The 25639-nt window shown below is 41.0% G+C and overlaps 1 protein-coding gene across 2 annotated transcripts; it reads right to left on the reverse strand.

Moving 5' to 3' along the window:
- Nucleotides 1-5797: 5797 nt before the first annotated feature.
- dcp1b (decapping mRNA 1B) lies at nucleotides 5798-17688 on the reverse strand. 2 transcript variants are annotated; one of them, XM_061081235.1, is made up of 11 exons: nucleotides 17323-17688; nucleotides 16934-16974; nucleotides 16416-16543; nucleotides 10960-11026; nucleotides 10354-10570; nucleotides 9741-9839; nucleotides 8793-9552; nucleotides 8577-8627; nucleotides 8100-8317; nucleotides 7738-7944; nucleotides 5798-7651 (listed from the first exon to the last, which is right to left on the reverse strand). In XM_061081235.1, exons 1-11 carry the CDS (start codon nucleotides 17479-17481, stop codon nucleotides 7571-7573), a joined length of 2028 nt encoding a protein of 675 aa, XP_060937218.1. In that variant the 5' UTR covers nucleotides 17482-17688; the 3' UTR covers nucleotides 5798-7570. The 2 variants fall into 2 exon arrangements, with proteins under 2 accessions (XP_060937218.1, XP_060937225.1); XM_061081242.1 differs by lacking the exon at nucleotides 9741-9839.
- Between the last annotated feature and the right edge of the window lie 7951 nt (nucleotides 17689-25639).

Genomic DNA, 25639 nt, shown 5'->3' on the forward strand with positions numbered 1-25639 from the left:
CAGTCCAGTGATTGTTGCTCGCTGGCTCCAGAAGAGAGAGGAGTGGAATTAGGACAATGCAAAGTGAGATTCGGAGTGCTCGGGTCACAGTGCAAACGAAGAGAGAGGAGTGTTAAAGGTGCAATGAACTAGATGGTGACACATGGAGGGCAAGTCTGTTAAGAGTGAGGGAATATCTACAACAATCAGCAAATACTGAGGGTAAATAAAGTAGCTTTCTAAACACATTTAGTTTGATTTAAATTTAATTTGAGCAGAATATATCACAGATACATTTCAACATTATTGTTAATGCTTCTATCATACTACAACTTCTGCTATATGCTATTTACTTCCTTGTGGATGTACTTTACATTACTTCCCATGAAGTATTTTCAATCTCAATCCATTTTTGCATTAATCCGGTTTGCACTACTTTCATCCTATCCACCACGTGCATAATGACTGCATACTATGTTGTACTGTGTACTATGTTTTGAGTACTTAATGTGTTTCATACTTTTAAGTTCTGTTTTTGTGAACTTAAATGTTCTGTCTACTTATATGTTTTCGACAGGGATCTGAGAGAAACAGCATTTAAATTCGTCTAAGTCTTATACATACAGACGAAACGACAATAAGGTACACTTTGACTTTGAAACACGTTTTCTTTGACAGGTTTAATGAATCAAATACTTTCTGACTTTTCAATCAAAAGCTTGTGTTTTTATTTGAATTGTTTGACTCTTTCAATTAAGGAATTGCATTTTTTTTTAAACTTTATGATGCTGATGAAAGCAGCGAAATGTAAAGTAAAGTAGCTAAAAGTTCAAAGTTGCTATGAAGCTGAATAAAGTTGAGGGGATGTACAGCGTTGGTTGATAATTCTCTGTGGTTTGTATCACGATAAATGTCACTAGTTTTATGTTTAAATGACAAACACTTGATTAACAGCAAAACATTCAATCTGATGTAGACGAATAATGTGTTTTACCTCCTCACTGTGCATGAGCATTATGTTGATACGTATTTAACCTGCGAGACATTGCTATTGATTGAAATTATAGTGTGATAAATATTTATATTGTTTTAATTCCCAGCCATGATTGATCATAGCTGCAATAAACATATATCACAATGAAATGAAGTACTAACATAAATAGGACCAGACCCATTAAGGCTACAAGGATATATATATATATATATGTATAAATATATATACTTTTTTTGACAACTTGCCTGTAAAGTATTTGTTACAAAGTAAAGGTCCACTTTCGAGACATTCATGTATAGTTCAAATCTGGAAACTGTCCAGAGACTGAGTTTGTCACTGAGCAACATGGAGAGCATCTGTGACAGTCCTGCTTAGGAAGAGCTGAGGATCCAGAAAGCTCATGTGCAACATCCGGCAACAGATAAAGCATCTCATCCTGAAAGCAGTCCCAGATTTAGGTCTCAACTTGACTTCCAGGAATGATCAAATGATCCCCAGAAGCTGCAGATTTTAAGTGTAGAGACTTAAGAGCTGCTTCTCTAAAAGTCCCAAGACAAAAGACGTAAAAAACAGTCCCACGTGCTGTCCGGAGATGCGGGATGCTAATTTAACAGAAACGCAGGCTGGAGCGGATAAAAAGTGGGTCGCAGGAAGATTAAATACTTCTCCAAATTACGGCAGAGACAATGGCACAGAAGATTACTCACTGTGGCATGTTGTCAAGGCTTTGAACGCTCCTTTGAGGCATTGAAAGAAACCTCACAGAGAAAAGTGTCTGAGTGACAAGTGAATGTCAGCTGAGCAGGACAAAAGAGTCGGGGTTGTCTTCGATGTCAAAGGTCACTTCTGCGCACCGGGAGTCAGAGCGGAGTCTCGCCATATTCCTACAGCTCCCTCTCTACGCCTCTTAATCCTATTTCCACTCCTCCCATCGTCCGCCTCTCTCCTCCACGCTCCCTCGCTCATCTACAGGATGCCAAGAAGACTTGGGATGTCCTGGTAAACTTGTGTCTTCACGTGGGTTCAGTCCTTGTTGTTTTTTGAAACCCAAGGCAGGACAAAACACACACAATCAAAAGAAATCCTGCTGCAGTTTCAGATTTTTCTGCCGTCCCGTTCCCCTGACCTCACATCCTCGTCTCATGGATCCAGAAACAAAATCCTGCAGCACCGGGAGAACTCTACCGGATGGAGAGTCCGATGGAGGGAGTGATGGATGGATGGAGGGATTGTGGGACTTCCTCTCTCTCCAGCATATCTCTTCCTGCTCTCTGGCACCAGTTTATTCCATAATCCAGGCAGGATTAAACCCCTCCTCACTCACTCCTTTTCTCCCTCCATCCCTTTCACTCTCTCTCTTACACACATCATCTCTCTCTTTCTCTCTCTCTCTTTATTGGTCACTAACGCTCTTTGACCTACTGTCTCTCCAATGCTGCCTTTCTTTCTGTGTGCTGTTTGATGTGTTTCTCTCCATCTTTTTTTGTCCTTTTAATCTCTCTCATCCCTCACCTGCTACTTCTATCTGTTCTCACTGAGACGTGGATGGAGGACCAGGTGTCACTAGAAGCAATCGGTCATGGGTGAGCATGGGGGAGATGGAAAGAGAGAAGAGAGGTGAGGAAAAAGTGGGGGGAAATTGGGGAAATGGTTCTAATGGAAGCAAATGGTAAAAGGGAGGATGGAAGGAGGACAAGAAATACAGAGCAAAAAAGGGGGAAAGAGAAGAGAGTCCTGGTGGGATATGAGTCGTGATATGTGGAGAAAGACTCCATTTACTGACACCATTAAATTATATAAACACACTGAGACACCTGGTGGACACTTACTGCCTCACACTCAGAATGCACACACACAAACACACGCACACACACACGCACACATACACAACTACCTTTATTAAAAAAATCCAACTATTATGAATTTCACTTCATGGCTACAGATACTTTTACTCATTTTTACAGTTTTGTATGATTTGTTTGAATAAATGATTTGTTTGATTAACAAAACATTTCATTGTTTTAAGTAATCATTGTTTTTTTTATTTAAGTTAAAAGTGCAAAATTCACAGCCCAAATGGCATTTTGATTGTACACACTATTAAAGTAACAACATGGCATTTATACGCGTTGACAGCTCTGATGGGATATCTGCTGCTGGGACCATTAAGTCCCATTTAACTAAATATCCAGGTCAAATAGTCAGACACACACACACTCACACACACACACACACACACACACACACACACATACAGAGTAAAACATCTGCTCATGCTGTTATGAAAATGAAAATGCAGTAAAACAATCTGACACGCGAGGACAAAGCCGTAACGCTGCAGAGAGTTAGAGGGTTCAGATTAATGACCGAGAGTTGAGTGACCGACACAGAGAGACACGCCTGCACACACTACACATGTATACCATCCATGCACACACACCAGCAGTGTGTAACAGCTGTAAGAAGACTCCTCCCCCACTGACCCAGATCGACAATGATGGAGATGAACACTTAGCCCCCCCCCCCTCCCCTTCCGCTAACATGGATAAACTCTTGATTTTTTTTCTACCAGGGAAACAAGAGAAAAAGTTAAACCTCTGTTGTTGAGCTAAATGCTTTGAATGTTTTCTCACAGTCCAAGCACATGTGAGTGTATGAGCTGATAACCTGCACAGTGGTTCCCCACATCCTGTCTGGTTCAAACACTTTTTTTATCAGCCAAACCCTTTGCTTAAACACTAGATTCAGGCACAATATAAAGTAAAATAATTAGTAAAAGAAACTGTGCAACCTTCACAACTTGTTCTTTTATAGAGATTTTTAACTAATTTATCTAGCTCAGACATGCATTTGCTTCCCAAATCTTTTATTTAGTTAGTCTTTAAATAGTTTTTAAGCCATTACTTTCCTTTAAGACTCTTTTTTTCAGCTCTTATGAGTTTTATCTCACTTTAGAATTTAAAGAGCAATACATAGTTTGTGCTTATCACCTTGCATAGACATGCACTAAAAGAAGAAGCACTGTAGCATTAAGAAAAGCCAAGCGTGCAGTGTCACTCACCTCTGAGCCTTTGTGGAGATAAACTATGTTTCCAACTTGTCTTTTAACTGACTGAGCCTGAAAAAACTGAGATGAATGATGATTCTAGAAAAGCAAAAATATTGTCTGTAAAAAAAAATAATTCTTACGATTCATCAACGTTATTCATCATCCTCCATCTGAGAAAAACGGCGATACAGTGGTTTGGGATCCCCTGAACAAACTGGACCCCGCCTCTCTGGGTATGCACACACACACACACACACACACACGCACAGAGTCATTGATTTTGTCTAAGCCAGGGCTAATAGTCAGCTCTTACTTTTAGCTCCATCAGCTAAACCAGTGGTCTGGAACCTCCAGGTCTCAAAATTAAGTATGTGTGTGTGAGTGTGTGTAAGCAACAAGATTTAGAAAATATAACATATAAAGGTGTTTTGACACAGATACATAAAAACACTTATTTTTTGTATTAATCCTTCGTGTTTACGTGGATACGAATTGAATGTAAACTTAACGTAAGTTGCTTTAGATAAAAGTGTTGAATACTGTGAATATAGATACGTCACAGTGTTTCCTGGGAAGAGGAAGTGAGAGGCGGCACATTCCCCAACATAACAAACTGATTGGGCTCGCACTGTTTCTCCAATCATGCCTTAGCTGTTATCATGGGGCCATTAGGAGCTTTCACAACATATAAGTACTAATAGATTCATATAATTCAGGCAACAAAACACACATACGCACACAGAGGGAAGAACATGAATACTTAAGAGAAAGTGAGAATATACTTCTGGAGATTCTTCCTTTTACACATGGTCTTTATTTTTGCCATAGTTGATTTACTTGATGATGTACACACAGGGAACAGGGATAGACTGGTCATTATCAGAATTATCCAGTGGTTGCCAAGGGACACGGGTTAGGGACTTTATTGGAGGGGCCATTTTCTATGAATCCGTCAGCTGTTAGTTGTGTTTTGTTGATACGTTTCCTTTGTTCCATTGTTGGAAAGTATATATTTAATATCTCCAATGCTGTGGAAATAATGAAGTAGAAGAAAACACGAACAGCGACGAGAAACAACATTCTTTATTTATTCTTTTGCAGATAAATAACTGATCTCAATACATGTATATGCAACATGGGGATAAAAGTGGCGAATCAGCCTTGACAAGAGTTTTCTGTACTTTCTTCTTTAGTTTGAGGATAGAATGTGAGAACGACAGAAAAAAGGTGTTGTGTTAATGTGACTCATAGTGTAAGAGACAAGAAATGCTCTATATAACTACACAGCGAGCAAAGGGGTTCATAGACACAGTCACGACCACCTAAACTAAACCTGGTTAAAAAGAAAGTTCCCTTTACATTGAAAAGGCAGAGGAAACGTTGAGGTAATAAACACTTCATCCTTTCTGTTGATTTTGATCAAATTGCGTGATAATGTGTCGGTGAAACTTCACTTCCATCTTTCTGAGCATTTAAAAAGTCTTCTCATCCACGTACGCTGAAAGGAAAGCTGAGGTTTAAGGGAAACAACAGTTGAGAAAACAACATATCTCCATTTAGCAGCTGCTCCGTCTGCGAATGATGACCATGTGACCAGGAAGTGATTTATTATTGGAAACACTCATGTAGAATAAAGACTATTGGAGTTAATGGTCCTTCAATAGTGCTGGCTGTGTAAAAATAATGACAGATTAATCACCAGAAATATTATTAAACAATATTGACTATGGCAAAATAAAGCGAAATAATACGTTAAAAAGACAAGAAACAACAGAGGCGGTTTGAGAACATTTATTATCCAATTAAAATATATTCCAGTTTCTGTACGAGCAAAACATTCCCGATAGAAATTCAACATTTGAATGATTTTTTTCAAATGACATGTTTACAAAAAGATTACTGGCGACATCTTTTGAATCATAACCCCATTTGCAGAAAAGCTGTCCATATACACATATAATGGAACATCTCGTTTATCGGTACTATAAGAAAGATACGCTTTGAACCTTAGAAAAATATTTCAGTTTTTTCTCTGAAATGTTTTTTCCTTTTTTTGCTGCTGCTCCTGCTGCTGTTTTTGTGAAGTCCCTAGTGGCTACTGGCCGTCAGGTGAGATTAGCAACAGAGCCAAACTCACATTTCAAACCCTGATCCTGAAAAAAATGAAACATATGTATCGACTGACTTTTACAGCACACATAATGTTTTACACAATATTTGTCTTGGACAGGCCTGTAAACTCCAAAACATTATTATAACATGTATTTGTATATACTTTCTATTTCGCTCATTATTGCATTAAAAACTCATTTTAACCAATCAATGATTTATTTAACTGTAAAATATCTGATCAATTAGTTTCTGTATGTGTCAGGAAGAGTGTTCATGAATTGTGGCATGAACGCTCAATTATTAAATTTGAAAGGTACAACAAAAGATGACAAGTGGCAATTCAGTTTTTGATGGTCTCTCGGTTTCTGTGTTGGATACTTCTTCAATGTCTTTTTTCTTCGACTGAAATAAAAATCCTATTTAAATGATAGATATTTGCATATTTCCCCTTAAAACTGCCCAATAACCTCAATGACAATCTGCTATTATTTATTAAAAACACAGGTACACCTCTAAACTAGCTCTCTGTGAGGTAGTGCAGGCTGAAAAGCTCCTGTAGTTTCCTTGTTTCTTCAAATGAAATGATAACCATGTCATTTTGAGCTCCTCCGTTACGATAATAATGTTCAGCAGGAGGAATAAGACTAATAGAGCACCAGTATGTGTGAAATGAAATGAGTATATATCCTTCACAAGGGGACTCTTCAGCCAGTCAACTAAAATAATGCAAATATCACATCTGATGTTAGCTATAAAAAAATTCAAAATCATTTTAGTAAATTCAATCTGGAGAGTAAATCATCCTTTATTAAAATTCCTTTAGAAAGTAAACTCCCCAGAATTTACTTTAAAACAACTTTAAATTAAAATCCAACAAACTCTTTTGACGTTTAAACCTGTGATACGTCTCTGAATGAACATAAAGAAAACATGTTTAACATGTTTACATATCTGCCAGTTTGAGCAGATTCTTCAGCACAAGTTCTAAGATGAGGAAGACTTGCTGGTGTTGGACACTCGTGATGAAGTCAAGACTCCAGATTATGACGAGACAAAATAAAATCGCTACACTTGGTAAAAACACTTTGAGAAAATGAAAGCGGCTGCATATTGTGTTTTCAGTGATAGTGAACCACAGTAAAGGCTACATCTCTCTCCTGGTGAGGTCGAGACTGTATCGGCTCAGCCACATTTGTACCAATATCTCCTCAGAATGAGACATTTCCTTGGAGGTCCACATGAAGAGAAGTTTCCTATTTTCTCATTTTGAACCAAATAATTTTGTAAATTGAGCTGCGTGGTTTGAAGTTCAGGTTATACAGTACAGAGGTGATACACCCGGTATACATTTGTGCATATGCGTGTGCCTGGAGTGGGGTTCAGGAGGAGGAAGTTGACCTGGACAGGGTGCATGTATAGACAGAGGGTGTAAAGAGTCATTGGTACTTGGTGCTGGGGTCGTTAGCGAAGCGGCTGATGTAGGTTTCATAGATTGTGTCCATGAAAGAGCTGTCACTCTGAAACACACAAGCACAGGTCATCATCAGCATGGTGTTTGCATGTTTTAATGTAGAATGCATCCATGTTACTGACAGTATTTTACCTGGATCAGATGCAGGAGTGTGGCTTGGATCTGACCTCTGGTCAGAACTCGGACCTCCTCCTGCAGTGGGGGTCTGGCTTGAGGGACGGGGCAGTTCTCCTGAGCGACTGCCGTCAACCCACAGTTTGACTTTGTCTGAGAGAACACACTGGGAGAGAGGAGCATGGTGGGGGCCACAGTGGCTGGTATTCTCTGGGGGGAGATGACCTGAGCAGACAGGGACAGTTAATATTACTCTTTTACAGTTAGTATAGTTTAAACAATATATTTTAAGTGTCATGCATGCTGTTGGTAATTTGATTTCACTTTTCCACAACAGAAGAGACAACTATTTGCCAATTGCTTCTGCAAACTGTACTTACCTGAAACTGCAGGGCAGCGTTTTGACCTGAGGTGGCTGGGATCTGATTTGGGGCTGGACCGACACTTTGACTCGGAGAGTGCCCCAGGAATCGAGGGGCCAGTCCTGGGCCGAGTCGAGGAAGATCACTGGAAGTCAGGCTTTGCTCCTGCTGGACCAACTGGAGCTTATGGAGGAGCTCATGAGGAGACACCACACCAGACATCTGAGAGGATAGACCTGACCAAAGAAAACCAGGGACCCAATGAAAGAAACGTATTTTAACAATTTACGCATCTTATGGGGATTTGACAGTTTACATAGTGGAAACAAAACAGAGTAACGATGTTATCTAAATCTAGCTGCCATTCCTGTGCACTCTGTCACAACCTTTTTATAAGAGTGGACTGGAATCTGTGAATAACTTCTGTAAAGTTTGTGTGACGTCAAACAGATTCGACAAAGTGAGTGATAATTATGTACAAAACTGATATAATACCTTGTGAAGTTTGAATAACGTTGTCATTGGTCACCTGAGATGGAAACAAACCTGGTAAGGATGAAAATATTATTAATAATTATATACATTTATATTCAAATTAAATTAGAATTAACTTATTTGTCTGATAAAGCTTTTCCTATATTTGCTGAATAAAAGGCTGAAATGTGTGTTTGTGGTTCACTGATGTAACGGCTGCTTGACAGGACAGCTCACCTGCTCCCTGCAGAGTTGAAACTGAGTGGCTGTTGTGCTGGGCTTCTAGTTGAGGCTTAGAGAGGTTGAAAAACAGCTGCTGGTTTTGTTGCATTTGAAGGTGGGAACATGACCCAGAATCCACCATGATGGGCTGGGACATGAGGTGGGGGTTCTGCATTAGAGGAGGGGGGTTGGAACAGCAGGGATGAGCAACAGAGGGGAAGGAGGTGGAAGGGGAAGAAGGTGGCTGGGTTTGGAAAAGTCTCTTGATTGGGTCGAGTTGAAGTTGTTGTTGCTCTTGATGGTGATGATGATGATGATGCTGCTGCTGTTGTTGATGATGATGAGGGTAAACATGGTGATGGTGATGCTCCAGTGGCACCCCGTTGTCGCATAGCCTGTTCTCGGGGGACTCGGACACGGTCTGAAGCATCCCGACAACCCCTCTCTGCCCCTGCATGAGCTTCTGGATGGCTGGGCAGTGCTGCTGCTGCTGCTGATGTTGACTCGGCAGGAGGCCTGCAACAACATTTCCACCATCTTCCCGGACTACAGCCATCATCCCTCCGTCTGAACACCCAGCATTACCTCCCTTTGAGGTCACACTTCTGCCAGAGTTCATAGAATCGTCGTAGGTCAGTGTGCGGGCCACAGGAGGGCGAGAGACTTTCCCTGCCGGCGACACAGGCGAAACGGGGGCCTGCTTGGGTGAGCGGTGAGGTTGAGATCCAAAGAGAGTGGCCAGAGAGAGAGTCTTGGGTTCAGCAGCTTCACTGTCCTGGAGGAGACAATCACAGAAATGGATACGGGAGAAGAGGAACAATAGGCAGGAGTGGAAAGAGAGAACTAGAGGGAGTACAAACGCTTCAGCTATCTCTCAAGTATACTTAACAAAACAATATTTAGATATCAGGGGACACTGTACTAAAGGATTGACTGAAAGCTGATAGGATCTAGGTGTTTCACCTTAGTATAAGGTTTAACAGGTATTGGTTTTATCAGGTTGGGGTTTCCAAACAGAACACTGCTGCCACCAATCGCTTTTGGCTCAGATGGAGAATTTTCCTGTAACACACACATACATAAAAAAAAAAAAAAGGTGGAACGAATAAGGTTAAGTTTATATTTTTCCAGATTCAAAATCTATAAGTATTTGTTATCTCCTTCCAAAATCCTGCAGTTTTATTAATTTCTCTTCTGTGTGATCTTTTAATCTTCAAAATATTGAACTGTCCAGACCTCTTGTGTAATCTTAATAATTATTCAACTCCCAGAATGTGAAGTTTTTAACCAATGCTCAATACTTTTCTATTTATCATTTATTTGTATTAAGGCTCATTCAAACAAAAAATACATGCAAACTTTCTACTGAGCTGTAGCAGAGCTATATATTTTTTTCTATTTAATAAAATATGTGTCATTCAATTTTAAATGTGTAAATACATTTTTTAAATCTTTCATTTTGTTTTACTTTATCAATACTATGTGTTATTTATCTTATATCTAATTTTCGAGAGTTCCAAGTCTTACATCAGCTTAGATTGCTTTATTGTTGAAAGTGAGACACAGATAAACTCACCTTGCCAACCTTGTCATACTCTGTGCGTGCTTTGGTCAACATCTGGAGGATGTCTACCCCCTTTCCTTCCCTTCTATCTCCTCCTGCTCCTCCTCCTCCTGCTCCTCCACCTCCACCACCACCTGTTACTCCTCCGGGTCCAATAACCACTCCTCCTCCGGCTGGAGACGGCCAACCGCCTTGAGACTGAGCCACGGTCTGCTCCTGCTGGGTCAGACTGCACAAAGGACTCCATAAGGAAAACTTGTTTGCCCGCGTTTCTTCCAAACATGATGTGATAACTGTAGTGACATGGTACAGGTCAGAGTAAGAGCATCACTTTATCTTTACATCTACACTATGTTTTATACAAAGTAAGATGAACTCTCTATCACCACTGGAGCCACGTTTATCCAAACATACTACTGTCCTTTGTTAGCGGAAAACTTTAAATGTTGTCTCTGAACCTTAGACACAGACACATTAGAAAACACAAAGTGTTGTCATGGGCAGAATATGAGACCATACAATCTGTGATTGGAAAATAACTCATCGCACAATGTTATTAGTCCCATTTGTGTTACTAAGGTGTTGTATATATGAGCGTAGAGTGATACAAAGACTTACATCGTCATCCTCTGGGCGATGCGCTTGCAGTCCACCTTATCGTAGAACCAAATCCCGTGGATAACCACTGGAGAGGCAGAAAGACAGACAGGGAATGAATCAAAACCTTAATCGTATATAAAGTACCAAATATTTAGGAACAACTGGGTACAAAGATTATTAACATTTGCCAATTATTGAAGGTCAGGTGAAGTCACAACCCTGAAATGCTAAAAAATCAAGTTAGCTGTGCAGACAACAAAATGAGCCCACTGACAAAGGAAAGCTATTGTACAAATTAGCTTAGACAACATCCGGGCAGGCTCTATAGACATGTTGGAGTCTTATTATTAGACCTTCTGTGTCTAAACGCGGAGTTTTAAATCAGTCGTTTCCCATCCAGGCCAATGGGAACAGAAGGCAGCAGTGTCATTACACAGTGAACCATGGGCCCCAGGAGCCTCTTAAACTACATAAACATGGTCAACAAGAGCAGAAACAAGACTAAACTAACACACATTTCTTACCGAGCTGTAAGAACGTAAGCTGCATCACATTACACTGTGACTCATTTGACTATTTTCACTTGCACTAAAACCAGAGTAAAGCAGCTGCAGTTGTTGCATAATTGTTCATTTTTCCAAGCAGTGCCAGAACATATACAGAGCTACGGTCTAAAAAAAAACCGTCCAGAATCCAGATCCTTCTTCTATTATTACTGATGCACTTGTACAAGTTTATATTGTGAAATGGATGCTCTATTATACCCGGAATATAAACAAAGGTCAAATTTCTCAAAAACAAGAATTGGCTTACAGAAAACCCAAACTAGCAGAAATATGATTTAAGTTAAACAACTCCCATGTACAAAGGTTTGTGCGGCAGCAGGTTCGATTCTAGTCCTTTAAATGAAATAAAAACTGTGCAATCAAAAATATTATTTGATGCAAAATTCCAATACTGAACAGAGCCACAGTTGGTGCTAATGCCCTTAAACAAGACAGGAAGACGTCATGTAACACCTCAGCACCTTTTAAAATGGACTCTAGAAAAGATAAGGCCAATTGCAAAAAGGAAGAGGGAAAGATATGAAAAAGAGGAAGGAAATAGATGTCTCTATGTGCTAAAGAGGTGGGATTTAAAGTCAGACAGAAAATAGATTGAAGGGAGGGGGAGCCAAAAGCAACGAGGGAGGTCTATGATGTGTGTCTGATAGTGTTGCCACCACAGTTCTGTCATAGACACACACATTCCTACAAACACAGATGTATACACACAAATGCACCCACACACTTTGTTACAAATTGTGTCGGACACGCCGCTGAGGTCAGTATGGTTGAGGGGAACAGGATAAGTAGGAGAGGCAGAGAGGCAGACGCACGCGCACGCACACACACGCACGCAAAGGGTTCAGTTGAGCCTGGGAAAATCTGTCCTGTACCAAATAAGTAACTGCAGTGGGAGCCTGTCTGGTGGAGCCAGAGCCACTTAGCGCTCACTGGGGATGAGACTGTTTGACAGAGACAGAGAGAGAGTCACAGTCAGAGAGCTTGAAAATTGAGGGAAAATGAGCCAGTCGGATATGAAATAGAGAGAAGTGAGGTGTGTTAGAGAGGGGATTATCAACAAGTCCATCACAAGCCGGAAAAAACGCCTAGCTGTCAGAGCTCTTTAGCTGTCAGGCAACACAGACTGAACTTTGTCATGAACGGAAAAACTGTTGAAGTGGAGTAAATTGAGGGAAAGAAACATTTTATGATACCAGACAGTTATTGTGACATAGTGCTGCCATGACTCATCTACACAAAGGATGAAAGACAGAAGATAAGAATTGAAAGGATTATGCAAAAGGGGAGGAGATGATCATTACCATCATATTATAAGTTTTCAACCTGTCCTGATCTCAACCCTCACCCCAAACAAGACAAAACACCCCCAAGAAAGCAAGAGTGGGAGTGGGAGAGGGAGTGAGAAGTAGAGAGTGGGAGGACTGAAATAAGTAGCACCGATTAAGATGTGGTTGGGGCCACAAGGATAAAACTCTCGGAGTGAGACAGGGGAAGTGGAAGGGTGGATCAGTCAACAAAACTGGAGGAGAGGGAGAGGAGGCAAGACAGAGGGGACATCTGTACCAGTGACGGAGGGATCCTAATCAAGTGAATTGGACTGGGAACGCCACTTCAACATCACAGGGTAAAACAACATCTGCAGGACGAAGAGCAAACTTGCTTCGAGCTGAGAAATGTCAACTCCCTGTATGGCTGAATGAGGAGTATTGGAAACTTAATCAATAATCAATCACTCCAGTGGAGTCTGTTATTGATCCAGGACTTGGGTTGTGTGGTTCTTTCAAAACCTCAGGACAAACCAGCCAAACTGCGAGCGCTGGTGCACGTGTGTTGTCTGACGGCGACTCTCTGATGGGACCCCGGTGGGACAGTTTTAGATATTTTTATTAAATGTGGGAAGCAGCACTGCGACCTGTCCTTGTTTGTTCTAACTGCTCCGTTTGGACTGTTTTTCAAATAAGACATTTATGATCATCTCTGATTTGTTTGTTTGTGTTTGAGTTGCGCAGGAACATCGCAGTTTAAATGGTCTTTGACAAAACAGTAACAGTTTGCGTGCAAACCAAACTGCACCACTGGGACTACTCAGAGTACGTGTTTTATGTTTTCTCTTAGCTTTTAGTGCAGTTAGCGCTCCAGTCACATTTGTAAGCCGTGCTGTCATCCAAGATGGATTAGGTGTGCTTTCGCTGCAGTGCGTGATCATTTTTGTAGAAAGAACTCACGGCATCAGTGCTGTTAGTCTGTATTTAGTTTAGGTTTGTGCTGGAGGGATAGGGGGCTATTAATGGTAATGCCCATCCATGCTCGCAATAGTTGTCCGAGAAGAAGCATCACTTCCTTTGGTTGTATAAATAGAATTCATAACACTGGAGGAGGAGTAAATATTGAGATTTACAGATACTGAAAGTGTCGTCGAAGAAGATATTATTACTACTGCGGGATTGTGCGCCTTGCCCCTGAGACAGTCCAACTCCTCAGTTCCCAGTTCTGCTGTGACAGCTCTAAGTGCACTAAATGACCTGACTAAAGGACCTTTCCAACAGTGGTACCTGTAGCAGTAGAGCACCATCAGAACAAGAAGAAAACTGTGGATAAGGAATTACTGGAGCTGCAATTAAGGGCCCAATCCAAACACTGACAAGTTCTAGAGAGGAACAAGGAGAGTGTTACTACTGGACTGTGAGACGAGTGAGAGACGACCGGAGCCATGCTGAGAAGCCTGTTTCAGAGGAAACCTAAACATGAGAGACTGGAAGAGGAACCTGAGGTCAGATTTAAAGGCTTGCTGGTGTCAGAGAAAGACCTTGGATACAAATATGTCCGACCTGGAGGTAAGGCTGTCTATACACCTGATATACAGAGCACCACAGCTGTGTTTATAGCAGTGCCAGTGTTAGCTACATCCAGTATTTGTGCCTAGCATGTACTGTTAAGATCAGTGTTTAATGGAGGGGCTGATATTACAATGAATGAAGTAATTATCATTTAAACTGCTGATTATTTTCTTGATTCTTAAAACCATATTCAAAATGTTCTGACATTTTTTAAAAACTTTTACATTATAAATAATGCTGCGGTGACCTTGACTTCTAAGAATATGTTCATGATTTGTGCCATAATAAATCAGAGGATTTATGAAGATAATGGGGCAACCAAAGCATTAGGGACTCTAAATATTACAGGAAGACATGTAAGAAGTCCCTTGTCGCTTCCTAGGCAATGGGTATATTAGCCTGAGGGGAAAATTAATTAATCTGGCTAAATTCCTCTTGTTTAAATCTTGCCTCCAATGTGTGGTATATCTCTGCAGTGTATTTTTAGCCTGGGGTGCCACTTTGTGCCAACTGCCATTCCAGGAAGTTACGGCAGCACTGAGAGCAAGTTGTTTGCCTACTGATAAGATTCCACGACCTCTCCTCACAGAGGTCATGACACACTGGGACTGGCAGCATAACCAACAGCCTGGGGCCTAAACAGTATTGTGCGTCAGATGTTAGCCCTTGAAAAAACATTTTCTGAGCTGAGATCATTCCTGTAAATACAGTTTACTGGAAAAGACCATTCAGTCAAAACCCTTACAGAATGTTAGCTTACTCTTGCTGTAGACAGCTTAACAGCTCTGAGAGTTCCGGTTTTGTGAGTTTAATTTGGCAGAACCATGGCCCATTACTGTGTGCTTAAATGTTTTTAGGGTTTAATAAGGTTAAAAAATCAGAACAGAAACAAAGATAAACATTTGTTTGATTTCAACCATAATGTATTTCCTTTTTTGGGGCGGTTTTATCATTCAAATTCATTAAGAAAGTAATCATTTGGAACCTCTGACTTTAAGGTTTGTGATGTAACCAACCAATCTTTCACTCACATAACCCCAGCCCAATTTTCTTTTTTATCAGAGGCAAGAGTCATCAAATCAACAAAGATTACTGGCTCTAAGTGTTTTTAAATGTCATTCCTTCCCGGCACCAGTGAGCTAGCTGCAATATATTCTCAATGAGTGACACCCTGACCACATCCAGAGTCCAGGATTATCATGGATCATATTTAATGTGTCCGGGGTGCATTAAAACCTGATGTAAAAAGTGTAAAGGGGTCACAGAGGAAAGTTTATTTCACGCACATTACTTCACTAAGCCTTAAAGATGTTCAATAATGGTTGTTTAAGTATCAGTAAGACTGATGAAGTGTTAAGGCAAAGGGATCATCGTAGGAGAGAGGAATCCAGGGGTATCTAAACACTGCATTCCACCTGCCTCTTACTGAGTCAGAAAGAGACTGTGAGGCTAAGGGGGGTGGGGGGGAGTCTGTGTTTGTCAGCGATTCCAGAGCGAGCGTGCGTGTTTAGATTATCAGTGACTGTTGCGGTGTATCTAATCTCCGCTGGCTGGGTTTGTAGTGCTGTCAAGCTCCTGTCCCACAGGCCCGCTCTGCAACGTGCTTGTGTGCGTGTGTGTGTGTGTGTGGGTGTGTGTGTCTGTGCGTGTAAGCCAGATGCAAGTCTGAGAGTGAGTGAGGCTGATAGAATTGACCAGAATACCTCAGCTCCTTATATGGAACTACTGGTTCTTACTCAAAGGAACTACAAGCTGAACACTCACGTGTATCAAGCTATACATCTTTTTATCAGGCCTGTGACTATATACCCATGTTTGTATGCATGATCATGTGGTGACATTGTATAGCATAACATTTACTAAGATTTGGATTGATAGTTGACATATGGTAAGCTACACTGAAAGTGGCTGGCATTAAAAATGTTAGGTAAGACAATTTTGCCGCTTACAATCATGATTTAGGAAAATGGAAATCAGACTGAAAGTGAGAATGATATTATACTAAAGGTTTCAGTGACAGGTTGGCATGAGAAGTGGGACTGAGTGTTCATCTGAGGGTCTTTCTCCTTACATCGTGCATTGCGGTACAGCAGAAAGGGGTCCTGGAGCTGGAAGTCCAGGTCTTTGGTGATTGGCTCTGTCAGGTTCTCCATGTTGAGTCTGTTCATTATAGTGAAACCATGCCTGGGAGATGCCAGCCTGAAATATACAGAGGACACATAGACATACGTGTGACTTGTCAAAATATAATGCAAGTACTATAGTACAAGGAGAAAGATAGAGATTTTAAACTTCCTGGTACAAAAGCAATAACAAAAAAATAAACTACATTATGCTGGAAAATAAAAAATTCACAATAGAAAAATAATGAAAAATAGCTAAAAATATTAAAGTTCAGCTATGTAACTTCCAAATTAATAGCAAAATAATAATATTTTTAAACATATAGCATGGTGGCAAAGTAAACACTGAGGTTGTTTCTCTCTTCTCGTGTCAGAGAGATTTTCACATGTCTAAGAGCTTTACTAGATTTTAAAGAAGTTTGGAATGGACCATTTTTAATAGAGCAAGAAATCAAAGTGTCCTCACCTTGTGTAAATAAACAGTGTTCCTTCCACCTCGGTCTTTTCCTAAACAACACACAAGAGACCAGCAACAGTTTGTATTAGTTTGAGTCAGACGGATTTAAGGTCAAACATATCAAACAGGATCAAGAGGTTTCACATCATTAACTCTACAAAAATATAAATATAAACACGTCAGCCTTCTCAGGAACTTCCCCTGTGTTTGTCCAAGAAATAAAAATAAATAAATATTAAATGTTTAGACTTTCTATAAAGGAACCTCGGCTCTCTGAGAGTGTTTCCGGCAGATGGAGATGGACTAAATCTGTGGAGGTGAGAGAGCGCGCGTAGCAGGGGTCTGTGACGAAGCTAAGCTAAGTTAGCATGATGTCCTTAGCCAAAGTTCCTCCTTACCCACTCGTTCGCCCTGTTGTTGTAAGTATACAGAGCCACCTGGCTGGCCACGTCCACGATGTCGTTGATGTACGGGTCCTGTCGCTGCAGGGCCGCCAGACTTATGTCCAGACCCTTGGCAGGAGGGCAGCCACGGCTTCCTGCAGACGTCGCTGTCATTGTTCCCTATGGAGAAGCTAGCTCGCTACCTAGCTTCGGCGGCTAACGGGTCACAGGGAGAGGAGATAAAAATCAAACTAGCGTCGAGAAGGGTAAATATTTAAATCTACAATCGCACCGTAGCCTGATTTACAGTTTAAGACTCATAAAAGTAGAAGATATGAGTTTGATGAGCCTCTAACTGGCACTACTGAGTTTGTTGGCGGCCATGTTTCGCCGCAGAGATTGTAAACAACCAGACATAAGGAGTCGAGCGGAGAACGTTTGAAAAAGTCAGGCTCATCAATCAATCTGGAAAAATAAAATCGATCAAAATTCCGCTGTCATGTGCGTATAATTATTACAATATTTATTCAAACACATAGTTAAAATAGGTTACAACCCTAACCCGGATTTACTAAGGACGAATCCACTTCAGACAAATAAAATGAGAATGAGCGCAGAATATAGATCAAACATATAAAAAAAATAAAGAGTTATAGGCAGTGTATGTAAAAAGTCCAATTTCAATCACGTGTAAAAGCTTTCACAAAAATAAAATTTTGAAGCAGAGATTTAAAAGACACAAAATCTATGTTCAATGGGTTCCATAAGGTTGGGGCTCTAATGGCCAAACCTCTGAGAGAAATGGGAGTAACCTTCATGAGCTCCATCTGCAGATCTTAGTGGCCCACAGGGCACATAGCAGCTTAGCGATTCTGAAAGGTACTTGGGTATAAAGCCTTAAAAGTCAGCAGTAAAAGTTTAGTCCAAAAATATCAATGGACTAAGAATGGGCATTATCAGCCTATTTTGTATCTGTCTCTTCTCTCCTTATAAGTAAGCAGCTGAGGTTTCTCTTTCATCTCTGTATGGATATTATTTATATGTCTGGCTGCTTGGAAACATAAACACTGATTATAACTTTTGTTTGACCGTTCACAGTTACATTTCTCTTCAGATGCACTAGGGGGAACTAAAGGGCTGGATAATGGATAAAACAGAATCATCCACCGTTCATTCACTGCAGGAGCTGGTGTTAATCCGACACCAGCAATGGACGAGTGTGTGTTTGCAAATATCACCCCAAGGTCTTGTCTTAATGGGAGGAATGCGGCCTAGAAAAGAGCAGAAAAATTTATTTTTTTAATTTATAGAATTTATTTCCAGTGCACGTTTCCCTTTAAAAGGAATCACTGAATTGGGCATTTTGGGGACAGGTTGGGAGACAGTTCTCTCTTTTATTTCTGTAAAAACCCTCCTGTCATCTTGCGTACAACAAATATAAAATTAACTTGGGCAACAAAGAAGCACACATATAAGCAAATGCAGCATTCAATTTAAAGCATGTGTAGTGCCTTGCTCTACGGCACAGTTAAGGCAATTTTTAGCATAATGCAAAGTCTATAATAGTGAAGTTATCAAGGCCATGTTTCAGGTTTCCTTTTCCGCTTCAGAAATGCTGCTGCCTCTGTGTGTTGATGCTGCGCCCTGACTTCTTCCTCTTGCTCGTTCAGATGCAGCATCGTTTTACTCAACACTGTTTATATTCACTATCAGATTCAGGAGTGAGACGTATCCTTCCTGTTTGGAAATTTACCACTCAAGGACAGAGCAGTAACTGATACAGGGACAGGAAGAAATCCAGATCTGACATTCCCATATTCCACAATAAGGTTTGCATCACCTGACGATGAATCTCCATTTTCAGTTTAACGTATCAAGTTCTGCTCAAGGGCGCCTGAGGGGACACAGCTTCCTCTGTTGTCAATGTTCTGGGAACTTATGAAATACTGTGTTGGACTTTTTTTGAAAGATTTGCTGTTGTCTGGGATTTCTTTTTTTTTTAAATGTTGTGTGACCTTGTTTTCCTTGCGTTTGGATTTCTGGATTTGTCTTTTGGTTATTGAGTTTATTTCTTCCTGTTTTTGAAGTTTCCTTCCTTATGCGTCTCTTGCTTTGGTTCCTGTCTTTGTCCCATGTCCCGCCCCTCCATCTGCACATGTCCTCCTGTGTTTCACCTGTGTTGAATTGACTCTCCATCCATTGTGTACATTTTCCCTTTAATTCCCTTTGTCGTGGACAGGTCACCTGTATTATTTTACTAGTGTTTCAGTTTTGCTCACCATAGATAGTCAACTTTGCTCTTTTCACCTTTTGGACTTCTGGATTTTCAGTTTGAGTATAGCTGCCCTCCAGTGACTGTAAGTCTGTACATTAAATCAGAATCAGGTTTAATTGGCCAAGTAAGTTTACACAAACAAGGAATTTGACTTGGTAAAGTGGCTCTCAGTGTGCTTACACAGAATACACATCACAACACGAAACAATACAAACAGTACGATGGTCTAGGAAAAATAAAGAAAAGAAGTGCAGGGATAAATATTAAACAGTATGAGTATTACAGTTATACAGTAGGGGTGAAATAAATAATAATAAACACTTTTTCCTTTGTCGCTATGTGCGTCTCCCTGACAAGTGGACATTAAGTCCCTTCATTCTGTGCACACAGGATCTTATTTGAAAGATAGAGATTTGCAACAGCTAATGTGCAGCCATCAACACTAATGTCCGGAGCAATGAGCACAACTGCTCACTTAGTTTGAGCAGCACTGGATGAAAACATCTGTTTTAAATGGAAGTGCCACTTTGTCCACAAAACTGAATGAAGCTCTCCAGGGTTCGGCTATGACACGTCCGCCGCATCAACAGGGAAATAGGCACATATGTCTATTTATCAGGGCGCGATCAAACTGTATGTCACGGGCTGTGTGTTTGCCAATAATGAGACTAATGAGTTATCCATTAGTTGGTCAATACTGTCAATAACCATTCAAGTCTAGATAGAGTACTTGGTTGTGATTGGTGGGAACAGGCCGGGAGGTGCAGGTGATTTTCTCGGAGGCAGCAAGAACAATGGGACGTAGCCAGAGGCAGCTTCCTGAACTTTGCAGAGGGGACGGTGGACGTGGCCATTCTGGAAAAAATCTGCTTATATATATATTTTTATAACAGACATATAGTTTGTTTAAAAGCAAGTAGATTAATTCAACTTACTTTAAAATAACAAAACTAAAATATTACAGTAAAAATCTGAAATAACTTTTTTAGAACAGGCCTTTTTTTATATATGAAACCTTGAAATCAATGATCAGATTTTTCAAGGTAAAAATGGGTCGTGAATAATGGAACAGTACAATTTGAGATGTAGATTTTCTTCAAAAGATCTTTTGCATAACCAAATGACAAATTGTATGTTGCCTTTTATTAGTTCCCTTTAATCCTTATTTCTATTGCGTATTCATAATTTTCGTTTGCAGGGTGAGAGAGAGAAAGTACTTTATATAATTGCTAATGCAGAATCAAGAATTTACTTTAAGGTTTGAATATATTTCCGGAATAGATCACAAAGTTTAACATTCATATAAATAATGTGGATCCATCAGAGGTTAATTTGAGTTGTAAATGGCAGTAACTGAATGAAATGAAGATTAATTGAGTTTTGCTTTCCATGATAAGGGGATTTCCCTCTGACTGAACAGAGGACTACTGGTTTCCCACATGGGAAACCAGCACTTTAGTGTTTGTCTGTTCAGAGATTCCCAGAGACCCACTGCGCCTAGAGTCTCACACACACAAAACCACACACACATACACGCACACGCACACACACACACACACACACACACACACACACACAAAGGGGTCGGGAACTACAAATATAGACCACTCATAAATAGAATTGATATTCCATGTGCAGGCTGGATTTCAGAGGACATTTGTGTGTGTGCGTCTGTGCGTTTTTTGGTGGGTCCCCTGGGCACAAGTGTCTGTTCCCACGACCTGCCCTCCAACTGTTCTTCCTTCCCTCAATCCTTCCTTCCGTCTATCTTTCCACTCACTGGCCAGTGTAATTAAACAGAGTCCGATTTGGCAAGAGAGTCAGACCATTCTGCCATTCACCATCCATCTGTCTCACAGGACGACGGTGCATTTTGAGGCATTTCTGCTGCTGGAGAATGTTCATTTTCTGCACGTTTCCTCTGCAACATTTCTGAGGAACAATTTGAACTCGTCACAAGTTACTTCTCAGATCCTGATTCCACATTAAGCCACACTTGATACGCCTGTAAAACACGAGACATTATTGAACAATAACCAAGTGGTTCCCAATCTTCTTTGCCTGTGGCTCCTTTCAAAAGAGAGGGACCTCCCCAGAAGGTTTTATATGAATGACTGCTGTAGGTTTAATGTGGTCACATTATTCAACATGTCACCAATTGTCCCCTTTCCCCCAGCAGAACCATTGGTTTTACTTCTTTTCAAACCCATTAATAATCTCGTAGCTCCACAGATTTATCTTGTAAACCTTTGGATGGGGCCAGACCTATAGGTTGGGAGCCACTGAATTGAATTACAATAAATACAGTTAAATTTGCTCTCTCACCAAGCTTCAACCATAAAATGCTACTTAAGCGTTGATGCACATTTACTTTAGTGTATTTCACACAACATAAATACGGACTACATAAATGACGTGTACAAATGTGTGAGGGGTGTAGTAGACGCCAGTAATGGCTATATAATAAAATATAATTTTTTGAAATTAATATACAAAGAAACACAAAATCTTTAACTCAGGTTTAGAAATGGACATGTATTCATTTAACAGAAAATAGGGAGAAGGAATAATATATATTATACATACAGTATGAATAATAACATATAAAGTGCTAATTTTTACTCCACCACAGAGCTTTTCTAACACAACAGGAATCCAATACACCCATGTTTACAATAAAACTCAATACAATATTAAATAGAAATTCGACCACGACAAGTTTTATACAAAGGTAGAAGAAGATGTAAGTATCAACTTTCTAATAACATTTACATTCACTCATCAGCGCAGTTGTTCACCAATCTTTAAATTCTCTTTCAACTATACTGTGTATTAATACATCAGCACCACAAAAAAAACTATACATCGCTCATGAAGAGACAATGCATGTGTCAAATGTCACAAATGGAATCGTTTATCGTCCGTCTCCCTGTCTTTACTACGTCTGATAGTGACACAAGTAGACAAAAAGCTTCCTTCTGTGACAGGATGGTCGGCGGTTGATTTTGTGCTATGGGGCTGAACGAATGAACACAGGCTGGGTTGAGTCATCAGATTCACCTCCTGATTATAGCCCCGCAGCCAGATTGACATGAGGCCTGCACATTGTGGAGTTCGTAGTCAGTGTCAAAGACAATTATATGGGGCGGACGGAGCTATAGTTAGAAGGTGGAGATGCTGCTCAGTGCCTTCAATTCATCCTGATTTAATATTGAGCCAGATTATTCTGCTTTGTGCAGGAATATCTCTTTGTGGTTTCTGAGGCATTTGACATGAAAGCACCCTGTTTGGTTTCACAGTGCAGGACACAGATGATGTGACGCAGGGTTGGCAGAGGTGTAGGGCCTGAGACAGGGATCCTGCTGGGGGGGGGCGACCCCTGAAATGACGATTTCAAACCAGGCACGGAGACGGGAAGTGAGCTGGATGTGGTTACAGGGGATGACTATCTGGTAACTTCAGGACGAGGCAAAGTGCTGCTGCTACATCAAGTTGACTGAACGATCTGTGATTGAGTGCTTGATGATAGACGAGGAAGCTTATGCTGCACATAAAATCCTTTAACACAAACTTTTACGTGTGCGAACTTTCTCCTCTTTTCAAACTTCTGTGACGTTTCTTAATCCAGCGCCCATCTACTTTATTACTGAATAGAATAGCTCTTTATTGTGATGTTTAAAAGAATGTTCATCTGTTCAGCAGCTCTTCAAGACGTGAGCAGAGGAAAACAAACATAAATAGCAGCAAAAAAAAAACATGTACAACTATATACATAAACACATAAGGGACATAAAATGGTGCAAAGACATAAATAGCACACAGGACTCAGTAGTAAGGTGTGTGTCTGTGTGTTGTTCTCTGGTGTGTGTCAGTGTGTGTGTGTGAAAGCCTTTGGGAAGGTGTAGAGGAGAATTGGCGGGTGACTTGCGTCCAGTAGAACACTTAGATCAGGACTGCACAGGTATAACACACCAGATGGAAGAGGGAACACAGGAGTACATGAGTAAAAGCCCAACGTTGGGAAATGTCGGCCAAGAATTTGTGTTTCGGGAGTATATCCATAAAAAGTCAAAATAAGCTCAAGATGAATTTTCTTATTGTCTTTTTATTTCTCGCTGCCTGTGGAGAACTTAAATAAACAGCCTCATTTAAGAACCGACATGTTGTTTGTACAAGAAGGTCTATCCAAAAAAGCCTCAGTGTGGAGCCGTGGAGCCAAGCTGACTCCCTGTCATCAAAGCCGGGTCCAGAGCTATTTAGTTAAGAGCTGATGTTGCTGACTGTGTTTGACATTTTACTCCTAAATGAGCTTCACTTCATTGTTGCGTTGCCGTAGAAAATTGGCCCATGTCTGCTGGAAATGACTTTGCATGCTCCGTGGGCCAGGACACGATTTTCTTTTTTTCCTGGGGAACAATGTTGAAACGTTCTCCACCGTCCTGAGGGCAAAAGGAAAGAAACTAACCTAATTGAATTCTAAATATCATTTTTATTGCTTTCTAGATAATAACGGTTTCTTTGAGCGCTGACCTTCCTGAGTCTACATGATATTTGAGTCTGTATTTACACAGCAAGAGAAAAAAAACCAACTTCCTTGTGGTTTCTCCTTGTGTAAGAGCGCTGCATAGAAGGATCAGACCTTTAGTCATAAAAGAGTTGAAAAAGCAGATATTTAGTGTGTGTGTAAACACGACCAGGGCCAACGAAAAGAATGAGGCTGAAGCAGTCCAGATGTGTAAGAACCACTACGGGCAAATCAGATGTACATTGGGTACAACAGCTCTGATCGCTGTTTTCTTCCTGCAGAAATCACGGCTTGAGGCTGCAGTGGATCATTATCCTCCCTCTACCACTCTCTCATGCACACACACACACACACACACATGCACACACCCACAGAGGCATATTTTCTCTTTCAATCACATGCAAGGAGTTTGGGGCCATTATCTTTCCTTTTTATCTCTTTTACTGACCCTCTGCTCGCTTTTAAGATCCTAAGATCACACACACAAACTCAAAGAGGCATTTTTCTCTTTCTGTTCTCTTTCTCTCTATCACATGCGTGGAGTCTTGGCCACCTTCTTTTCTTTATGTCTTTTTTAACATCCCTCCTCTCCTGCCACCACACAGACACACACATGCACATCTTCTCTTAATTCCTTGTTCTCTATCTCACATGGATAGACTGCTGTTACTCTTTTATGTCTCTCTGACCCTCTGCTTTAAACCCTTTTACAGATCACACACACACATATTTTCTATTCTCTCTTGCTCTGTATCTCACACGTGTGGAGTTTTGGCCAAGGTCTTTAGTTTCTGTCTTTTCTCTGACCCACTGCTCACTTTAAGATTTTTTTGAGAACACACACACTCACTCACTCTCACACACACACACACAGTTCATCAACATCATCATCTCTGTCTTCACCACCACCATCATCATCATCTGGATACCAGCCGCTGGTTCCTCCACTGTTGCCTGTACAGTCTCCCTCCTCCCTCCTTTCTCACTGGCACACACACACACACACACACACACACACACACACACACACACACACACACACACACACACACACACACACACACACACACACACACACACACACATCTGGAAACAGTCAAAGCGTCTACATGCACGGGGCGGGGGGCTACCTCTCTCTCTCGCTCTCTCTCCCCCTCTCTCTCTCTATCTCTCTCTCGCTCACTCTCTCTCTCGGTATCACTGCAGAGCTGAGCTGCAGGGGCAGCAGAGAAGAGAGAGCTCCAACTCCCGAACAGTGAGACACAGGCAGACAGACAGACAAGCAGACAGGCAGACTGACTGAGAGACAGACAGCCAGACAGACACACCTCCGGATCATGATGGACTGGACCAGGAGAGGGAGACCCGTCTCCGGATGAGACAGGACGGCCTGGCTTCTGCTGTTTTTGGGGGGGACTCTGCCACAGATCCGCGGAATAACCGACAGCCCATTGGGAGATTTAACCCCGTGCTACCCGCGATGGAATATTTACACTCTTCTCCTTCCCTAATTCTTCTCCTCTCCTCTTCCT

Source organism: Limanda limanda, chromosome 1 (genome assembly GCF_963576545.1).
Source record: "Limanda limanda chromosome 1, fLimLim1.1, whole genome shotgun sequence".
NCBI classification, from domain to species: domain Eukaryota; kingdom Metazoa; phylum Chordata; class Actinopteri; order Pleuronectiformes; family Pleuronectidae; genus Limanda; species Limanda limanda.

Bases quoted from the DNA above. Each gene is read 5' to 3' on its own strand.
- dcp1b (XM_061081235.1), bottom strand. From the start codon at position 17,481: ATGACAGCGACGTCTGCAGGAAGCCGTGGCTGCCCTCCTGCCAAGGGT. The intron at 11,027-16,415 runs GTAAGGAGAAAG...CTGCCTCTCCAG, and splicing joins GCTGTACCGCAATGCACGAT to TGGTTATCCACGGGATTTGG. The intron at 9,553-9,740 runs GTGAAACACCTA...TGTCTCCTCCAG, and splicing joins CTGTTAAACCTTATACTAAG to GACAGTGAAGCTGCTGAACC.